The 20,337-nt window shown below is 41.5% G+C and overlaps 1 protein-coding gene across 1 annotated transcript; it reads left to right on the forward strand.

Moving 5' to 3' along the window:
- Nucleotides 1-2,310: 2,310 nt before the first annotated feature.
- RBP3 (retinol binding protein 3) lies at nt 2,311-20,278 on the forward strand. Its single transcript, XM_014285831.3, has 4 exons — nt 2,311-5,463; nt 13,013-13,203; nt 16,650-16,792; nt 18,648-20,278. The coding sequence occupies exons 1-4, from the start codon at nt 2,416-2,418 to the stop codon at nt 18,971-18,973; spliced, it is 3,708 nt and encodes a 1,235-aa protein (XP_014141306.2). The 5' UTR covers nt 2,311-2,415; the 3' UTR covers nt 18,974-20,278.
- Nucleotides 20,279-20,337: the final 59 nt, after the last annotated feature.

The following is a 20,337-nucleotide window of genomic DNA, read 5'->3' on the forward strand; positions in this document are numbered from 1 at the left end:
AACATTAAAATGTTAAGCACTCCAAAGTGGGAAATGTCACAATTAAGATTATCTATGAATTATACCCCTCTTGGTTGTATGTATTAATCACACAATCACAGCTCATAATGGTTTTATTTTGGACACCCACTGCCTTAGTCAGTGCACAGAGCACATGGTGCTTAAGAATTAAGTTGGGGATTTAGGAAGTACAATGTCTTGTCTATTGAATTGATTGTCTTTGCACACAATAGTGTGTGCAATTATTCCTGTGGTAACAGCCTTTAGATATACAATCAAAGGCTGGAAGTAAAGGTAGGGTATGTGGTAGACATTAACGTAGCAAAAGAGATCCCTTGCCCCAAAAACTTTCCAAACTAGGCAGACAGAAGAGCCTTGGGTTAGAAAAGCAATAGCAATTGAATTGCCCAGGGTCCTGTCCACTGTATTGGCCACAGGAGTAGTTAATGCAGCTCTGTCAATGAATCCTGTAGCTCAAAAGTCAATTTCTGGCGAAAGCGTGGTTATGCTGGAGAGGTTTTATTCCAGCTACCTTTGCACTAGACTACTGAATTATTCTTTGCAGGAGGAAAGCAAGAAGAGCAATTTAAACTGGTGATAATTTCCTGGAGCTAGGTCTGTGATGGCTGTCACACACTGCCACAATATAGAACACACACCCTCCCCCCCGAAATCAAGAAGATAAAACAGATCTGAATCTCACTGCTTCTCTTCCAATGAGGCACACAGAATGTTGCTGTGGCACACCTGGGGTTTAATTACTTATTTATACATCATCAACAGCAGTTTCAACTACATCCTAGGCCTCTCCTTTGAGAAGGGAAGTGGCAACATTTTTAGACTAGGGCTTTTAGAGATGGTAGCACAGCCTGGCTGTCAAGATATACCTGTGATTGTAACATCAAGTTTTACACCTTTTGCCATAGAGCAGTCCTCTCTAATTCAAAATCTAAAAAAAATCTCTAATGGACTCTTGCAACAATTTAATTGTTCCCTTTGGTGGATTTACATTTGTACATTTACATACACACAGATACAAATCAACCATGGGATGAAATAGTGCCTGCTTATATAGACAATGCTATTCCTATACAGACTTTTTAAAGGAAGGAACTTCACAAAATTCCTTTAGTACTGCAACTGTATGACCTAGAAAGACTGTAATAAATTTTGCTCATGTGAGTGGCAGGCTTCACTCATGACACTCGCATGACACCAACAGAGTGCACCCAATAAGGGTAGAGAGACCATCTTTAGACTTCCCTACACGTGTATTCATATATAGCGTCAAGCAACATTTTGAAAGCAATACCAATATGTGCTCTTTCCAGATTCCCTAGCCTATTCTTGCAGCTACCTCCAGCAAGCAGAATGACTGGGGTAGCCACCAATTTCAGACTTATAGCCAAGAATCTGTTCTTGTATGTCTTTGGCATGTCATTCTGGAGCTCTGAATGTTGACAACTCACATGGGTACAGCCTGCAGCTGCATCCTGTATATTCTGATCCTATTTCAAACTCTTAATACAATAGGGTCTTCCAATGTATTGTAAGCAGAAGAAAACAACCCCCTATGTTCTATTTTGGTATGTTGAGCCTAAAGTCTATTGGCTGGGAGCTGTCATCAGACATGACCATATGTTACTCAATGGTATTACAAGTAAATCCTAATTGAGTGCAAATTATGAAGATTAAAGTCACCTCAGATTTAGCTGTATTATGTTGAGGCAAATGTATTTCCAAGTCTTGTTTAAAATGCTGGCAATTCTCAGCAAGGAAATTAACAGGCTGTCATTACCTTTGATTTTATGAGCTGTTCTAAATGTCCGCGGTTCCTTGTTTGAAGCCCTTAGTCACAGAATGTAAGAATAGTCCTTTGCAGCTCAGACTGAAAAACACCAAAGACAATGTATTGTCAACAACTTTTGAAAAAATATTAAATATTGATACAACTAAGTCATTGAAGAATCTCCTGGTATAAGCTTTTCATAAATAATGGTATGATTGATTGACTGTTCTTCTAACTGTGGTTAAAATCAAAGTTTTGCATTTAAGCAATCCACTGTTAGAATAAGCCAGGATGGGTTTATAACAGGCAATGCATTACCTTTTGGAAACAATTAACTGCCAGAACAATCTTCCTTGATGATTGAATTTATTACTGTTTTGTAAGAGGGCTGTGAAGTGGTAAGGAGCTGAACTTCATCTATTGGTGCACTCCGGATGATGCACTCCATTTTAATGAGATTAAAGGTTTAATGCAGATAAAAGATTTTTATCTGTTCAGTGCATCTGGATTCAACACAGGGATTTCAGAGTGATTCACAAACAGAGAGTCATCGGAGAGCTGCATTCATCGTGATCAATAAGAGCTTCCAACTTCTTTCCTTCTTTTCTATTCCATACAAAGACAAAATGATCAGAACACATTTCTTCCTGCTTTCAGCACTGATCATGTGCAGCATACCTGCTGAGGAAATCTTCCAGCCAGCTCTAGTGCTGGACATGGCTAAAGTCCTTCTGGATAACTACTGCTATCCTGAAAACCTAGTAGGAATGCAAGAAGCCATTGAACAAGCGATAAAGAGCGGGGAGATCCTGGACATCTCAGATCCAAAAATGCTGGCCAGTGTCTTGACAGCTGGAGTGCAGGGTGCTCTGAATGACCCAAGACTAGTGATCTCGTATGAGCCATCACTGCATGCAGCTCCCAAAGAAGAAGCTGAGGCTTCCCCAACTCGTGAACAACTCCTGAGTCTTATTGAGCATGTGGTCATGTATGACAAGCTGGAGGGCAATGTTGGCTACCTAAGGATCGATTATATCATAGGACAGGAAGTTGTGCAGAAAGTTGGAGCTTTTCTGGTGGACAAGGTGTGGAAGACGCTGACAGAGACATCTGCTCTCGTGATAGATCTTCGTCACAGCACTGGGGGACAGATTTCTGGCCTCCCCTTCATCATCTCATACTTGCATGAAGCAGACAAGATGCTGCATGTTGAGACTGTATACAATCGACCTTCCAACACCACCACAGAGATATGGACACTGCCAAAGGTGTTGGGAGAGAGGTACAGCAAAGATAAGGATGTCATTGTTTTGATCAGCCGCCACACCACAGGAGTGGCTGAAGATGTGGCTTACATCCTCAAGAACATGAACAGGGCTATCACTGTTGGGGAGAAGACAGCTGGGGGCTCACTGGACATCCAGAAGCTGCGTATTGGCCCTTCCAATTTCTATATGATGGTTCCTGTATCACGATCTGTGAGCCCCTTGAGTGGAGGTGGACAGAGCTGGGAGGTGAATGGGGTGATGCCATGTGTGTCTACTGAGGCAGAGCAAGCCTTGCAGAAATCCCTAGACATCCTGGCAGTGCGCAGAGCAGTGCCTGACACCCTAAGGCACCTCACAAACATATTAAAGGACTATTACAGCTTAGTGGAGAGAGTGCCAGCGCTGCTCCAGCACCTGATCACCTCTGACTTCTCTTCTGTGCGGTCAGCAGAGGACCTGGCCACCAAGCTCAACACTGAGATGCAGACCTTATCTGAAGACCCCCGCCTATTGGTCCAAGTCCTGATGCCAGGTAAAGTTGCTGCCCCCCCTGCTGAGAGGCCAATTGCAGTGGCAGCCAATTTACCTGACAATGAGCAACTGCTGCATGCCTTGGTGGATACTGTCTTCAAGGTGTCAGTGTTGCCAGGCAATGTCGGCTACATGCGCTTCGATGAGTTTGCAGATGCCTCTGTGCTTGCTAAGCTGGGACCTTACATTGTCCATAAAGTGTGGGAGCCTCTCCAAAATACAGAGAACTTGATCATGGACCTGCGTTACAACCCTGGGGGCCCTTCCTCCTCTGCTGTGCCTGTGCTACTCTCCTATTTCCAGGATCCTGCTGCTGGCCCTGTCCATCTCTTCACAACGTATGACAGGCGCACCAACCAAACACAGGAGCACAACAGCCAGGCAGAACTGCTGGGCCAATCCTACGGGGCTCAGCGTGGCATCTACCTGCTCACCAGTCACCACACTGCTACAGCTGCTGAGGAGTTTGCTTACCTCATGCAGTCCCTGGGCCGTGCCACAGTGATCGGTGAGATCACAGCAGGAAGCCTCTTACACAGCCGCACCTACCCTCTTCTGCAGCCTGGGCAGGGAATAACCCATGGCCTAACTGTCACAGTTCCTGTTATCACCCTCATTGACAACCATGGGGAAAGCTGGATGGGCGGAGGAGTTGTTCCTGATGCCATAGTGTTGGCTGAGGATGCACTGGAGAAGGCTGAAGAGGTGCTAGCTTTCCACAAGAACATGGGAGTACTTTTGGAGGGTACTGGGCAACTCCTAGAGGCTCACTATGCCATCCCAGAAGTGGCTGGTAAGGCCAGGGCTATGCTCAGCACCAAACGGGCCCATGGAGGTTATCGATCAGCTGTAGACTTTGAGACATTGGCTTCCCAGCTTACCAGTGACTTGCAGGAGGCCTCAGGGGATCATCGGCTTCATGTCTTCCACAGCCATGTGGAACCAACACCAGAAGAACAGTTTCCCAACATGATTCCCAGCCCCAAGGAGCTGAGCTACATTATTGAGGCACTCTTCAAAATTGAGGTATTGCCAGGCAACCTGGGCTACCTTCGCTTTGATATGATGGCTGAGGCAGAAACAGTGAAGGCCATTGGGCCTCAGCTGGTGCAGATGGTATGGAACAAGCTGGTGGACACAGATGCCATGATTATTGACATGAGGTACAACACAGGTGGTTACTCCACTGCCATCCCAATACTTTGTTCCTACTTCTTTGAGCCTGAGCCTCGGCAACACCTCTACACTGTCTTTGATCGTAGCACCTCCCGCAGCACAGAGGCGTGGACTCTCCCCCAAGTCATCGGCAAGAGGTACGGCTCCCTCAAGGATATCTACATCCTAACAAGCCATATGAGTGGCTCAGCAGCTGAAGCTTTCACTCGCTCTATGAAGGATCTACACCGGGCCACAGTTATTGGTGAGCCCACAGTAGGTGGTTCCCTCTCAGCTGGCATTTATCGTGTTGCTAACAGTTCCCTGTATGCCTCCATCCCCAGTCAAGTGGTGCTCAGCCCAGTCACTGGCAAAGTATGGAGTGTGTCTGGGGTGGAACCACACATCACCATCCAGGCCAGTGAAGCCATGGCTGTAGCTCAGCACATTGCTAATCTGCGTGCCCAGGTGCCACAGACACTGCAAACTGTAAGCAAGCTTGTGGCAGATAATTATGCTTTTGTGGATATTGGGACTGTTGTAGCATCTAACCTCACCAAGAGCTTCAACAAAGACAATTATAAAAGGATTAATACAGAAGAGGAGCTAGCCAGGAAGGTGACTGCCAAGTTGCAAGCTCTTTCTGATGACAAGCACCTCAAATTACTCTACATTGCTGAACAGGCCAAGGACAGCATCCCAGGGAACATGCCAAAACAGGTACAGTTCTCTTGTACCCAGCTGCGTTGACGCCAGCTAGAGTGAGAGCACTGAGTTAGATATTCTATCGCGTTTCTAGCCCATATCATAAACCCACCAGATTTACCTGTACCAAGAGGAAAAGCCACTGCCTGAGTGGGTTTTGGAGGCTGGGCTCTTTCTGACACTAAGACAAGTCAGGATAGTAGCTTGTGGTAGTACATGGTAGTTCTAGATGTATGCATTTTGGCAACAACTTGCAGACTGTGAATCTCTTTCAGTTGCCCTTTGCCACAAGCAAATATTGTAGGGCTTTGTGGTCAGAGGGGAGATGTCTCATTGTCTCTGTGATCCCCTCTCTTTTAGTGATATGGCTTTTCAAGCTGTAATAATATAATGTAGAAACCTACTGGTTACAAACTGAGTTTGTAATTTAAGAAAGATTTGGTTGTACCAGGGTAAATGTGTACACCCAGAAAACATGCAGCCAAACACTCTGTAATGGATTTTTCTGTATAAAATTGCTGTACCTGATTTCTATTACACCAGAATAACAAGCAACTTCTTTGGGAGTGACAGTGGGAAGTTGTTCTGATTGCGTCTCATGCTCAGCATCAGACAGTTTCCCAGCGACCTAGAAATACTTTGGAAGAAGTATCTGGGTGGAAGTTAGGTGACCCCAGGGAGAAATTGATTTTTAATAATCTACTTTTGCCCTTGCTGTGTGGTTTGCATAACAGTCTGTGCTTTGTTCTGAGCCTGGATATTTATACACTGGTCTGCCTTGGCAATCTTTCTTGTTCATTGTTGTGCTGGAGGGAGCTCCCAGGAGCACTTGTTAAAATTCTATCTTCAAATTAAAGGGAGGGTTAGCATAACCTGATCCCTTTCTTGGATGGAGTTAGCTCCTTTCTGGCTACTGCTCTAACATGGCTATCAGACGTCTTTTCTCCAGGGACTCATAAAATTACTTTTTGAAGAGAATGCATTTGCCTTTGCAATGAGCCAGAGTATACTAAGTGTCAGGTAACTATTAAATGTTTCCTGGGGGAGGAAATCTGTGTGCTTCCACCTTCTGAAGTTTTTGGCATGCATGATTTAAAGCGGGCATGGTCTTTGTGGTATTATCTCCAACACTAAGGTCAAGGACAAAGTCCAAGCATTGCCAGGGGATGGCATTTTTTTCAAGTTTGTTAGCCAAGAGATATTTGCCCCATTTTTGCCTCTAAGCTGAAATGGAAATAATTAATTAAAGGATTTTTCTATTCCATCAGTCTTTCCCTCCTACATTTGTTGGGTGTAGAAAACTTCATTCTGAAGATGTTTTTCACAGAGCTCCCTGCTAAATTATTATCAACATATCAGTAGTGATACATCATAATTTCTCATTCTACAAAGTTGGCCCATCTTGCAAATTAGTCACTATTTTCACTGAAGGCTGTTAACAGATATTGTTGGCTATTTTTACTTGTTCAAACCTTACTTACTTTATTCAGAACTTGAATGTTGAGAACAGTACATACAGGACAAATATCTTATTTGTGACATGACGTGAAATTCTGATCCTGATAGAGCTAGTGAGGAAATGCCATTACACTAATTAATGCCTCTGTTTACTTCAGTTCTTTGTCAAGCAAAATGCTTGGAAGAGGCTGGGGATACATACATAAGTAAGAAATCCCATCAGTGTGGATGAAAATCACGACAAATGTGAGACTCTTCAAGAGGAAATAATGTATAAATAACTGAGAAGAAGCATAGGTCCCTATAGGGCTAAAATGGTTTCCAAAGGCATATGCATTCCCCGATATTGCTTGAGGAAATTGGGAGGCAAAGAGATAAGAGAGTGGTGGTAAGACATTTTAAGGTGAAAGAGAGTGAGTGAACAAAGACACCGAAGTCACTGAAGTAAAGGCTTCTTCTTGTGATAGAGGTAAAATAAAGTTTACCCATTCCACCAAGCACTGGGCAGCAAAAGTACCTTAATTTCCTGCCTTGCTTTTGCAGGGCCAAGAGGGCTGTTTGCTGTGAAACATTTCAGGAATACCGGTATCCCAGAGAACAAATGCCTTAAGGTTACAGTGAAGCTTACATGGTGGCACTAATTGCATTTGTAAATTAAAAAAAAAATTTTGACAGCCTTATACGTGGACATAGTGGCTCTTTTAATCTGTATCCCCTTTATTCCTCAAAAACCTGAAGGCTAGTTCTTCTCTTGTACTACCTTCCAAGCCACCTTTTCCCTTGTCAGTGGGATTATCATTCTGATAATGACCTTGACAGCGAAGCAGATCCATCACAATTAAATGAAAGTGATGATGGATAACTGCAGGAAGGATGGGATGGGACATAGGAGACAGACAAGTGAAATGCATGTAGACCTTTGCATCTGCTACACTAGAATAGCTGCTGAACATAATACAGGATAGTGAGTATGTCTCCTCTATCACAACAGCAAGGTCAATGCTAGCTGGAATTGTCTGCTGCATAAATGCCATTTTGCAAAGTCAGTCTTCCCAGAGGCAAATGTTGTATATATTGTTTGTAACTCAGAAAATAGCATTTTGCTTATAAGGCAGAGCTCTATGAACTTGCTGATGCACAGTTCAGTAGTCCCTACTTCTCATTCTTCTGTTTGCCTCTCTCCCCCTCCAGTCATACTTTCCTTTCCATACTGAAATTCTTTGTTCATAAACATCTCAGTATTGTAGATAACCTATAGAAGAACTGCTGCCTGAATTTGGCAAATGTATTACATCAATTTTAAGTGACAAGAGTCTCCCTGAGTGACTCTTTTGGCCCCTTGGTAATGCCCAAATATTTTTAATGCAGTCTTCACACCTAAGAGAATTTTTGTATTAATGTCTTAGATAAGCAGCTTTAAATGGTGATCAGAGTAAAAGACAACAAGGAATCCTTTATAAATATAAATTTTTCCTGCATTTGAAGTCCTCCTTTTCCCAGATAAATAATATGTATCTATAACAGAGTATTGTACTTGCTGAAGGAGGCAATAGTCACAGATGTTTCATGAGAAAAGAGTATAGTTTGCTTATGTCCCTTCATTAATGAGTGAGATCAAAATGCTGAGCCTCCAAGTGTCAAGATACATAATCAAATCGCTACACTAACATTTTAATAATAACATAAATGCTATTACTAACAGATGGGAAAAAATGTTGTGGGCCCATATGATGCTGATTTATATCAACATAACCACAGTAAAGTCAGTGAAACTATTCAAGTTTATGCAAGCCAAAAAAAATCTTCTTTTTAACCCTCATTGAAATTTCACCTTTTGCAACTCATGCTTGCTTCTTGTATTTGGCACAGAAAATAATTGTGACACTTTGTTATTTGCTTTTGTTCTTTTTCTAGTATCTTTCATCTTCTGATCCTGATACTCAAGCTCAATGCAGCTATGTCTGCAGTTGCAATCCCACCAAAGAGATCCATTTGTACTCATTGTTTTCCATTGTCATTAATGTTCCAGTAGATTTGGCCATTAGTTTTAAGGATTTTCAGTGGGTTTTGGATGAAAATCAAAATTTGGCCATGAATCATTATTTCAAATTTTGCTTTTAAATCTAATCTTCCAGGGCACTGCCTAGAAAATAACTTCTCACTGGCTGGCAATGAGTATGTTACAAGCTGTGTATTGTCAGAGCAGGCTTACACACTGCTGTGCAGTGCCCCCTTTGCAGAGTGAAAGTACAGCTTCTCCCTCTGCCCTGCACTCCCGCATTGGGGACTGAGAGCCTTAAGTAACTTCTTTTAATCCTTTCCAGAGCACTGTCCCAGAGGATTTCAGCTTTTGCTTGTGGTAACACCCCCATCCTGGCTGTCTTGGTGCAATGGAGGGCAGGATTAGAATTCAAAGCTACAGTTCTGGAAAACTGAGGTTAAATAAGAACACATGCAGGATTCTTACACAGTTTCTACGGTGATAGTAATAGACTGCACAACTCTTGGAGGAAAATAGCTTGTTTAGAGGGAGTCCTGTACAAAAGTATATGCGTTCTTCAGTTTATAAGCTGAACACAAGTCGATAGAGTCAGGTTGTTGCAGTAAAATGTAACAATCATCAAACTGGAATGGATAAGGAGGAATATAATTAGTAAGATATGTGAATTCTTCTGCTACATTCAGCTCTAAAGAAAATTCAGCTAGAGTATACTATGCACATTCTTGGGCAATGCTTTTCTGGAAAGATACGGCTCAAGTGGGGAGACAGCAGAAAAGAGGAGCGGGAATAAAGTGAAGATTGAAGAGTCATCTTGAAAAGGTTTAAAAGATTTGAGTTGTTTATTCCAGAGAGAAGAAAACTGAGGAGACATGAAAACAGTCTTCAGATACGTAAAAGGCTCTTTCAAACACAAAGAGAATAATCTGTTCCCTTGTACATGGTAAACAGGCCAAGAAGTAATGCACTTAAACTGTAGAAAGTAGTGAACTTAGACTGTTTACACTGGATGTTAAAAACATCTTTGTAATAGTAAGGCTAGTGACGTACTAGACTGGATTGCCTGGAAATCACCCAGTGATATGGATGATTTTGAGAGCAAGTGAGAGTGGGCTGTCAGGGATATAGCTGATACTGCTCAGTCCTTGAGCCGGGGGACCTACTAGCATGGACAGTTCCATTCCCACCTGTGAGGGTACACAAGGAACCCAAACGACATTCTAAGAAAGAAAGGCACAACCCCGCCACCCAGCCCCCAAGATCTCATGGTTCTTTAACCCGTCTCAGGATTTGCAATGACACAAGGGTATTAGCTGATAATATTTTAACAGTTGGCAGTTGACAGCTTTAGCAGCCTTAATGGAAATCAGGGTTACGTTTCAATGGTCAGCACAAAATCAGCTATGAAAATAGTTTCCATCTAAATAGACAAAACAACTTAGGGGAGAGGTAAAAGGGGAGAAAAGAAGGAAAGAGAGGCACAGCTGGAAAAGTAGTTTGCCCATGGTTGGGGTATGTGTCGGTAGCAGAACCAGGAATGAAACTCCATGCATGAGTCCTAGGGCAGCATTTTAGGTCCTTTAGGATGTGATTTTGTGTCACATCACTTGTTCCAGTTAGACCACTCACCTGTAGAAGAAGACTGCAGAATAGGGCTGGAGACCCTATGTAGCTAATGAAAAACTTATTCTTCCTTGGCTTAAGCGGTGTTAGCTTGGACGTCCTTTAGTTTAGCCACATTACTAAGGCACCTGAGGGTTTATATTTAACATCAAGTTATTTGTATGTAAACAACGCCTGACTGATCTTACTTTCAGCTGCATCCTGTCCCAGCTTGTCCTTGGCCTGCAAACAGAACGCTGCTTTTCAAAGTAGAGCACACTGTTGCTTTCTGAAGCTACACTTACTTCCTTAGGTACCAGCAGCACATGGCCCACGTGTCAGTGTCATGCAGCTGCAGTTTTCCAGGATAGTAGCTCTACTGTCAGTCCTAGCCTCCTCCCCTCTTTTGCTTATAAACCAGGAGGCTTCCCCCTCCCCACAAAAAAATACCTTCTGAGTGCCTTTCATCTGACTTCTGGTCTTAGAGCCTTTAGAATGGATATGTTTTCATACCTTTTCCTGCAGCCATGAAGATGAAGAGTTTCTTTGAGATCCTCACATATTCATTTTACCCCATAAGACCTTAGGCTTTAAAAGCAACCTGCCCACCTTGAAATCTATAATGAATTTCCAAGAGTTAGCAACACTGTTAGCAAGTACTGAAGTCCTCAGCGAATGAAGATGTGATGCAGCACAGTAAAAGAACAAGTAGAAAGAAAAATTACCAGATATAGACAGGGAGGTTATTCTGAATCAATATGCTTATGTGTATGCATCTAGCAATTATTGTTGGAAAAAGAGCTAAGAAATCTGCGTGTTCAGTTAAAATATCATTAGTAAGTGGCTGAGACTAATACATCAATTTTATTTCTAGATGTTACCAATGAGTGATGACTTTTTTTCTCCTGGGGGGACCAGTACCTCTGAACTAGATACAAGCTCTGTCAGAACAGTGCAATGCATGTTGGATATATTCTTCAAAACTGTGATTTGTTAATCAAACTACAGTGGGCAGATCAAGTAGCATTGCTGTCACTGGGAAGTAGATTGGAAATGACAAACTCAGTAGTGCTGGACTGATACGTTTACAGTCCAGATATGATGGCTATTTTCACAAGGTACAGTGAGAAAGAAGGGTACAGAAAAAGACTCAGCAGGGTTGGCTTTTACCATCAGATCAACAACTACTGGCAAACAGGGCTTTTGAATTAATGTTTGAAATTTTGGCAGCTTTGACATACAGAAGGCACTGAATGATAAAGTAACCCAGGGCAGCCAGAAGTGTGATGTGGTGGGAAATTTTCCCCCAGGTAAATGTAAAGTGCTTGAGCTTTGTCAAGTACAGCTACATTCACACACCTTTGGAAACCCTCTTTCTGCTGTGGCAGACCTACTTTTGGCGGGAGCACAACCCCAGACCAGAGCACATGTAGGGCAGGAGGCTGCCTGACTCCTCTACAGTTGCAGAGAGCCCAAATGCCTCCCAAATTCTGTGGCATGGTGCAGGCTGGGAGAGCACCCTTTAGAACATGGTTCACTGCTGATTCCTTGTTCTTTTAGGTGTAAAAGTATGTATTGTCTGGGACTGAGCTATGGCAGAGGGCAACTGATTAAAAAGCAAATATAATACCATTTTCACAGCAACCCTGAGGAGAAAAAGCCAAATTGCTGAAGGTCACATAAGTCATATACATCCCAAAGCCTTATCTCATTAAGCTGAAGGAGAATCTTTTGTTTTCAGGTACATGCATGCAAGACAGAAGTTTGGCAATAAAAGCACATTATGTCTCAATGCACATAGGGGTTACTAGGGTAATTTTATTAGTTGGCTACACGTTGCTATTAAAAAAATGCCTGCTGTTTAATAACAAAAACTAAACAAAATTAAACTAATCACAGCCTAACACGTGAGAGTCCAGGCACATGGTCACCAAATAAGAGATTTAACACATCCACCTCATGAATATCCTAGCACATGTCCAACACATCAGGCTCCTGACTGTCACAGGGACTTGCTCATTAAGAGGGGCTGGGGCAATCCCACCTGTAGCCAGAAGCTCTTTGTCAGCCGAGGCAAATCAAGAGATTATAAATGTCCCAAGTGCCTTATTTAGAAAGAGCTGCTAAAGGAAACAAGTGGGCTGGGTGGCAGGTCTGGGGTAGCTGCCTATGCTGCAGGTTAGTTCTTGTAGCCTTCTCAGCCTCTTTGTTCTAAGGAAATTCCTGTATTTTTCAAAAATAAACAGCCTTGACAAATATGTGCCTGATCTAGGTTCTGGGTGTGCTATTGATGTGCCCTATACTGGGCAAACTATGCAGCAGCCAATGTTAATCTATGTTTAATATGCAAGAATCTTAATATAATTTATTATGTTCTTCAAACTTGGTCACATTACTCACTTATGTCCCACCTGGACTAAAGTTGACCCAAATATTCTTTTTAAATCTTGTGCCAAGCTATCAGTGCCAGAAAATGATTTGTTTTGTTTTTCCAAACTCTTTCAGATCCCTTCCCCAGAAGTATTTGAAGATCTGATTAAATTTTCATTCCACACAAATGTATTTGGAAACAACATCGGCTATCTGAGATTTGATATGTTTGGAGACTGTGAACTTCTAACCCAGGTGTCTGACCTACTGGTAGAGCATGTTTGGAAGAAAATTGTTCACACAGATGCATTAATCATAGACATGAGGTAAACCTTTGAATGGCAAATAACCAAAGCTCGTTCAAAGCAGTGTTTTATTTGTAACAGTGAATTTACAGCTTTACATGGGTTACTGTCCTGTTTACAGACTAACTTTGCTGGGATAAAATGAGAAAAGGAAAACAGCCAAGGAAAACAATAACAGTCTAGAAGTATATCTCAAGATAAGTTGTACCATCACTTCAGATATTTAGAAATAAATAGGCAAATTTAGGGAATGTCTTGTAGAACACAATCCTGGATGACACATTTATTTTCTTCCCCTGATTTCTTTCTAATCTAACTGTGCATGTGCCTTGTATTAATTATATATATATATGGCTTAATTAAATCTTTTACTGCAGGCAGTGGTCAAGTGATTGAACAGTCAAAAAACAAGACCATGCATAAGCTGTGTTATAACATCTATTTTGCTATATCTACAGCACTAAATTGTCCTGGGCAATCAGCCCTTTACAGAATAACCCTTGTGCACAGAGCACAAAGGTGGCTTAAAGATACCATAGCACTCCTAAACCCTGCAGCAACAGGCTACAGCATCATATGCCTGCTCTCAACTTAGGATTCTGTTGTACACTCCAGTGTGTCAACAATGCTCCAAATCTTATGAGTCAGAAGATGGTATCCATTTGTCACCAGCTATCAAAGCAGATGAATATCAAACAATTTTCCCATACAATATTTAGGTAACTCTGTTGTTCCCTTGTCTTGGTCCAGAGCTAATGTTTGTAAGCCCAGAATTACAAATATAAACTAAAGAAAAGAAGGCCTTTGTAAGAACTCGGGTTTAATGCTAGAACCATTTATGTTCATTGCCATCATGGGTGTCTCAATATTTGGTAAATTAATCTTCTTCTAGGATTTAGAGCACGTGCAGGAAAAGTGCATGGTGATGAGAGCAGAGATCTCACTATGTGAGCCCAGAGGGGGAGTGCAGCAACCAACAAAACACACCTATGACTGAATTAAAATTCAGCAAAGGCACCACCATCCTCCAAGACTTGAGACAGGACTGGGACTTTCTTCTTTCTTGCCCCGGTTTTCTCCCAACCTAAAACTTGTATGTCATGGTTTAACCCCAGCCAGAAGCTAAGTACTACTCACTCACTCCCCTACCACCACACAGAGGGGTGGGGAGGAGAATCAGAAAGAAATGTAAAACTCAAGGGTTGAGACAAGAACAATTTAATATTTAAAGTAAAATAAAATAGGAGGGTAAAAACCCAAAACAATAATAAGAATTATAATGACAACAATTTTAATGAAAATGAGGGAGGAGAGGAATAAAATCCAAAGGGAAGGGAGAAAAAAAAAAAAAGTGATGCACAATAGAATTGCTCACCACCTGCTGACCAAGGCCCAGCCAGTCCCCAAGCAGCTCTCATCAAGCCACAACCAACTCCCCCCAGTTTATATACAGAGTGTGATGTTCTGTGGTACGGAATACCCCTTTGGCTAGTTTGGTTCAGCTGTCCTGGCTGTGTCCCCTCCCAGTTTCTTGTGCCCCTCCAGCCTTCTCACTGGCAGGGCCTGAGAAACTGAAAAGTCCTTGACATAGTATAAACATTTCCCAGCAACAGCTAAAAACATCTGTTATCAACATTATTCTCGCACCAAATCCAAAACACAGCACTGCACCAGCTACTGAGAAGAAAATTAACTCTCTCCCAGCTGAAACCCAAGAGTTTCATGAGTTTCACCCATTTATATCAGGGCCAGGAGCAATAAAACAACAAAGGTGAAGTCATGCCCCAGGTAGCAGATGGTCTCGGGTTTTTTTCTTGGGTTGCTTTGGTTTGTTTTTATTTAATGTATTTCCAGCCTTTTCAGTGCACACAAAAGACCCAGTCTGTGAAGGCATATAGAAGATAACTCCAAACATTTTAACTTTTGAAATTCTCCCTAAACCAATCTTAAGATTTTAAGGGAAGGCTGATAATTTCAATTTTGCATGGGATTAACTACAATGAATAATGTTTCTCATCTTACAACTTTTCCTCCCTGGAACACAGCTGGGCCACTCATACATTTCATATTTTGATAATTTCGATTTTGCATGGAATTAACCATAAGGCATAATGTCTCTCGCCTTTGTGGAACAGCTGTGCCACTCACAAACTTCGTATTTTTAACCTTCACAGCACTGAGAAGAGATGCTTATAAACTAAACAGCCTCCCCAATGTCACACAAGAAGTCTGTAATGAAGGAAGGACTTGCGTCCAAAAGTTAAGCTAAAATTCTAACAACTTCTCAGTCATTACTGACTAAAGTTTCCGCAGGTTCACTATCTGCCGGCGTCCCAGGAAGAGCTCTCCAGCATTGCTTTAGCTGCCTGCTTGCCACTCACTTCAGCCATGATGGCAGCTGCAGGAAACTGGGCTCTGCTGGGTCTAGCTGCCTCCTGGGCTGCGCAGCAGCAGCAGGAGCTCCTGGCAGCACAGCGTTACCTGGGACACACTGAAAAGGCTTATTTCAGTTCTCACCAGTCAAGAGCGTGAATACAGCATACAGCTCCCAAATGCTGCAGCATAAACAGGTAGCTTCACTCTTTGGCACAGAGACCTCCTGGACTACGTACTCCATTTCTGGAAGTAAAAACTTACAGACTGGACTGAGCAAAACTCGTTTTCTAGCAGGTTTTTGCTGGAATGTCTGTGCCAGGCATTCCTAACATCAGCTGCAGGAAAGCACTGTATCTATCTCCTACTAGTAAGCAAAGTACAAACATTTCCAGTGCTGTATGTGCTCTAGTATTAGTGAAAAGTGATAAACAAAAAATGATTTGGTATTCCATTGTGTGTATTCATAGCAGGGGTTCTCCAATGATGCTTAGGTTCTTCAGTGAATTTAATCTTCAGAGACTGGTATGAAGTTAAGCTACAAATGATGTTTTTAAACACGGCTGTCCTAAATGACACAGCTAAAGCAATCTTTAGGCACCAAAAGGAATGAACTGATCTTATGAAGTGCCAAACACCAAGTATTCTCATTGTGTGCAGCAGGAAATAAGAACACAACAACTTTACAAACATCTACATATATGTAAGGTTTTAGGTATTTACTTATGCTGCCTATGTCAGTAACAGCATGGGTTATTCCGAGTAGAATAATAACAAGGATCTGATGTTTCTTTTCAGATGAAGAGTCTTTGCTTGCTTTCTGAATTTTTTCCAGATTGAATAAAAAATAGACAATTCAGTTTTATGTTTGCTTTTGAAGTCATTTGTGGGCAATAACAGTCCAAAACTCTTAGACAGGATTTTGTTTCTATGATGAATATGCAAATGCTGATAGAGGAGAATGAATGTAAATGTATCAAAATGTAGCCATAAGTTCTTTCAGTACTGATGTTAAGGAACAATACTTGGAAGGGAGATTTACTGTCTGCCACAAATTTTCAACTGCTTCCTTACTATTTTTTGGTTTTGAAAAGGTACAATATTGGAGGCTCCACCACTTCCATAGCAATTCTATGCTCATACTTCTTTGATGAAGGACGCCAAATTCTCTTGGACAAAGTTTATGACAGGCCCAGTGACTCAGTAAAGGAAATATGGACCCAGCCACAGGTCAAAGGTAATGTGACAATTTCTTTTTAGCGTAGCTTTTCATTTCAGATGTCCCTCCTTGTGTATTTTAAAGTGAGCCATTAGACACGATAACTCATTTGCTGAAAGCATCTGCCATGATTAGCTCAAGCTGGGCAGAGAATGTTTAAAAAAAAAGAAAATTAGTTTCAGCCATGTCCCTCAATGCCATTTATAAATAATAGTTTATTGCTCCTAGGAATAGTGTATGTTAAGCATGGCAGTTTGTAAACTGGTCCCCAGAAGTTTAGCTGAATACTGTGTACAACAGTTGTGACTTGTTGCTTTTAAAAGTTGCCAAAATTAAAAATAAATCCTGTGCTGCCTAGACTTCTAGTAATATCTCTTCCAATACTCACACATAGTTTTATATGCAGCTCCTCACTGTCTACCTGTGTAATCCACTATTTCAGTAGATGGAAATACTCACAATGGCCCAGTTTATCCAGATAATGCAAGAGAGAAAGAAAAGCACTGAATTTTGCACATTTGAGTCAGTTTGGAACATCTGGCAATGTATCACACACGCGCGCACACACAACCCTGCCCCACAGTTTGTGAAAGTTGAAAGGGTGCTGCAACATGCAGGAACAGAGCTCTCCAGTGCTCATAAAGTGCAGTTAGAGTGCTAAAGAGCTTTAAACATTGGTTTTATTTTTTTTCCCCTTTAAAGCTAAGACAGTACCAAAAAAGGTGTGACAATGTTGTCTGCAATTATTGGCTTGGATCACGCTGAAATGGTTAAACTTTGTCACGGGCTGCAGGGTCCATCTATTTTCCCAGGCATTCAGAGGTGGGAGGTGCTAAGGATATGATTACTATGGGCACATTCCAGTTCCCGTCAAAAAGAACAGGCAGACTCATATTAACTTCAAAGCAGCTGGATCTGGTCCTGTATTATATATATATATATACTGTGAAAAGGGTCTTCTAATGGATATTACATCTATAGTGAAATGAGAAGAGCAAAGATGATGTGGAAATTAATTACCATGCTATTGGCCCCTCTCTTACAGATTAGTATGAGAATTATATGTCATACTGTAACTTACTTTAAGAATGACATTTTTAGAGCAATTTAGTTTTCAAGTTATCAGGTCTCAGCTATGACACACTGATCAGTTTTTCAAAGGAACTAAGCACTCAAAAAGTATCTAGCATATTCAGACATACTGAAAATAAGGTGCAAAAAACCTCTACTCCTGTCAGCTGGTTTATGTAAGAAAATGAGATAACTTGGCTCGATCCTAATAATAAAGGGGTATTTGTTGAAGGGTTTAGGACAAAGGCCCTGCAACAGGTTCCATTTATAGACTATAAAAAGCCTGTGGGAAACCACTATAATTGTAATTTCATAAAACGTTGCCTGCATAGTTTGCAGGCCAAGCTCTATGACACCCATATTCCTAGAGCAGGGATGAGAGTGAAACTGAAGATGATGCTGGCTGAGCTTTGAGTATTCCTGCCGGAGCAGTGGAAAATGTTACTTTCTTCACCTCCCTTTCCCACTTGTTTGAGGGATCTAGAGCTCCTGTAAAAGTCAAAGACACGAATAGCCAGCAGTAGTAACCATGAGCTGGCCTCCCAGCTGCTGGAGCTTATAACCAGGAATTGATGGCACAAGAGTACCATGTAGAGCAATAGTCTTTCTTACAGTATAGAGGCTGGGCTAGCGTAAAAAGTGCTTTAATACCATCATAGGTACGAAGTATATTTCCAAACTTATTTAATTGTTAATAGCAGGTAGGAAATGAAGTGTGTTGTATCTTGGCCCCTCTTGCTCCATTATGCAAACAAATATCTGAAAATGGATTAATTTCTGACTTTTTTGTGCTATCCCACAGGGGAGAGGTATGGCTCTCAGAAGGGGCTAATAATCCTTACCAGTGCTGTGACAGCTGGGGCTGCTGAGGAGTTTGTATACATAATGAAGAGGCTGGGCAGAGCTCTCATCATTGGAGAACAGACCAGTGGTGGGTGCCATTCCCCGCAGACATATCAAGTAGATGATACCAACTTCTACATCATCATCCCCACCTCCAGATCGGTTACCCAAGAGAGCACTGCTTGGGAAGGGAAAGGGGTGCCTCCTCACATGGAAACACCAGCTGAAACTGCACTCATCAAAGCAAAGGAGATGCTCAGTGCTCACCTGCACAGCTCTAGATAGCCCAGTGGGGGAACATGCCCCTAGTTCTTAGGGAAAGCAAGCTACCTCCCCAAATGTAAACCCTAGAAAGGAGTGGGAATGTAATTTCAGTCTCTACGGTCAGTGATTTGTTCCTCATGATGACTTTTTTACCCTGTTCTGTGGAACCCAGCTCTTTCTGGACATGGTTGAGATACTTGTATAATTCTGGGGCTTCTGGATTCCTCTTCTGTAAGTGTTAGTTGTTGCAGTGTCTATTTTTAAGATTTAGCTCACTTAAATCACAGATTTCCTTCAGTCCCTTAGAAAATCACAGCTGTCAGTGTTGAAGGCATGGAAGTCACCTCAAAACATTTATGCAAAGATAGAAAAGGCACTTCTGTTCTTTTGGAAATTGTGTACATTCATATTTATACATCTTAAAGAAGAATTAACAGTAGTTGAGAGTGTGTTTTCCAAACTGCAAGAGCTTAATTAAGCCTCGTCCCCATTTCATCATTTAGAAGTACCAAAAATAACCATTCCTAGTCTGTCGGGGTTGACCAGACTCCTGGTATTTCTTAGGTACATGCCTGCTTCTCCCCTAGTATCTGGCAAAGGGAGTGGGAATGAGCAGGAGAAAGGTAGTAGTACATTGACTCTTTCACCCATTGCTTAGATAACAGACTCAGGGAAAAGAATCATATGTTTTTACTTAAGGCTAAAAACAGATTTCTGTGTGTCCTGCCCCAAAGACAAAAAGAAAGCAGAGAAATATCCTTTACACCCTGCTAACAAGCTAAGTATTAAGTAATAGTGTATTCCAGGGCAACTAACAGTTATTGGTGCAAGCTTAATCAATGCATAACATTCCTTTTTTACAGTTCTTATCTAACCGTCTGTCTTTGTCATTATTTAGAAATACATATAACTGTAATCTAGATCTCAAAAATTCTCATCTCTACAAAATGCAGCTGTAAGGTAATTAAGTTAGGAAAATGGTCCCCTGACATTTAGTCTGTAGTAGTTACACATTGCTGTTCGCTTGCTCATTTGTAAGTTACTGCCATTTTGTTTAATGAATCATGTTTAAACACCTGACTGCAGAGAATCTCTTTCAGTATTTACAGGAAAATGATTTTACCAACCAGATAGACTTTCCATCTTTTTTACTATTTGTTTGTCTTACCAACTACACTCAGTGTGATCACTAACTTGGACTCTTCTGAGTCATTTTCATGTTCTGATATTTGTGCATTAACTAGCTGTTGAACTTTTCAGTGTTGTGAAAAATACTTAAATTAATTAAACTCAATGAATTAACTCATACGGAATTTTGTGTAAAGTGATATATGTTTGAAGAATATTAAAGATTCTTAATATGGAAAAGACTGGAGTAGTCAATG

The sequence above is a fragment of the Falco cherrug genome, chromosome 9 (assembly GCF_023634085.1).
Source record: "Falco cherrug isolate bFalChe1 chromosome 9, bFalChe1.pri, whole genome shotgun sequence".
NCBI classification, from domain to species: domain Eukaryota; kingdom Metazoa; phylum Chordata; class Aves; order Falconiformes; family Falconidae; genus Falco; species Falco cherrug.

Excerpts from the sequence above, each read along its gene's own strand:
- RBP3 (XM_014285831.3), top strand. The coding sequence starts at position 2,416 with ATGATCAGAACACATTTCTTCCTGCTTTCAGCACTGATCATGTGCAGC. Across the intron at positions 5,464-13,012 it reads CAGGGAACATGCCAAAACAG|ATCCCTTCCCCAGAAGTATT; the intron begins GTACAGTTCTCT and ends AAACTCTTTCAG. Across the intron at positions 13,204-16,649 it reads GCATTAATCATAGACATGAG|GTACAATATTGGAGGCTCCA; the intron begins GTAAACCTTTGA and ends GGTTTTGAAAAG.